This window comes from Zerene cesonia, unplaced genomic scaffold (genome assembly GCF_012273895.1).
Source record: "Zerene cesonia ecotype Mississippi unplaced genomic scaffold, Zerene_cesonia_1.1 Zces_u204, whole genome shotgun sequence".
Lineage (NCBI taxonomy): Eukaryota > Metazoa > Arthropoda > Insecta > Lepidoptera > Pieridae > Zerene > Zerene cesonia.
In genome coordinates, this window is record NW_024045333.1 from 1 (window position 1) to 1,157 (window position 1,157).

General features: G+C 36.6%; 1 protein-coding gene across 1 annotated transcript; it reads right to left on the reverse strand.

The window, feature by feature from the left end:
* Positions 1-5: 5 nt before the first annotated feature.
* On the reverse strand, positions 6-1,151 carry LOC119839431 (the record flags this gene model as incomplete). The annotated part of the gene is made up of 1 exon (XM_038365695.1): positions 6-1,151. A coding segment is annotated over exon 1 (1,026 nt), but the record flags the coding sequence as incomplete, so codon positions are not given.
* Between the last annotated feature and the right edge of the window lie 6 nt (positions 1,152-1,157).

Consider the following 1,157-nt stretch of genomic DNA (forward strand, 5'->3'; position numbering starts at 1 on the left):
TTTTTTGGCTTAAAAAAACTGATATTGTATTCTCCGTTAAATATCCTTGAATATAAAGTTTCGTTTGCATATGGCTCGTCATTCGATTCGCAAAGGGATTTATAATCTCTGTAAAGATCACTAAGTGATTTTCCTCCATCAATATATTCCCTAGATGAATCTTTTCGTATGTAATGGGATTCCATACGTGGTATTGATTCGATGTGTCGTCTTATACCCTGTCGAATAGACTCCGCAACTTTTTTATGGTTACAATGCTTACCTCTCATATCTTGTTTCAAGAAACCATCTTCAGACTTGGCAATCACAGTTCTTATAACACGATCATTAATATCTAATGTTGCTCTGAAAAAAGTTTTGCATACTCGAATAGTTTGTCCATCAACTTCAAAATAAAAACTGTGGTTAACTTTTCTGGGCTGAGCTTTACCGAAAAATCTGAATGCAGGGATGATCGGTTTAATATGCTTATGTATAAAATTGCGCTGTAGAGCCAAGTCTCCTAATTGCCAGTAACAATCAAATATTTTAGTTCTCATGGCATCCGTTATTTTTTTAGTACACTCTAATTTGCATTTTTCACCACACGGAGGTTTTAAACATCTTGCAGGAATATTTTTTCTTGTCTTAGAACGAGAAGTGTAAGGCTTTCCGGTATTTCTCATTGTTTTTGCCTTATTTGTCAACCATTCGTCAACGCAGGATTTACGTTTTTTAGTATATTTAGGTATGGGACTCTTAGCCAGCTCAGAAACTTCATTTTCGACGTTTTCTTGTTCACTAGGCAAAGAGGCAAATACCTCATTGGAATTGGATAAATTGGAACTAGAACTGCTACTGTTGCCACTGCTACTAGAACTAGAACTGCTACTATCGGAAGTCGATGAAGATGAATTGGAGGATAAAGACATCCTACGCTGCAGTATACCTTTAGACGTAGATGGAATCTGATCATCATTTTCTATCATGCATCCGGATTGCCCAGGAGTTTCAATATTTGCTAAAGGTTGCGGTTGTTGCTTCTGTTCCATAGCCGACAAATGGGAATCTCGTCTAATACGCTTTCTTGCTGTTAGACGACTAGAGCTACTATCTGAGCTTGAACTTTTATTATTACAATTGATTTCGAAATTTGGGTCTTTTACGCTATCATCGCT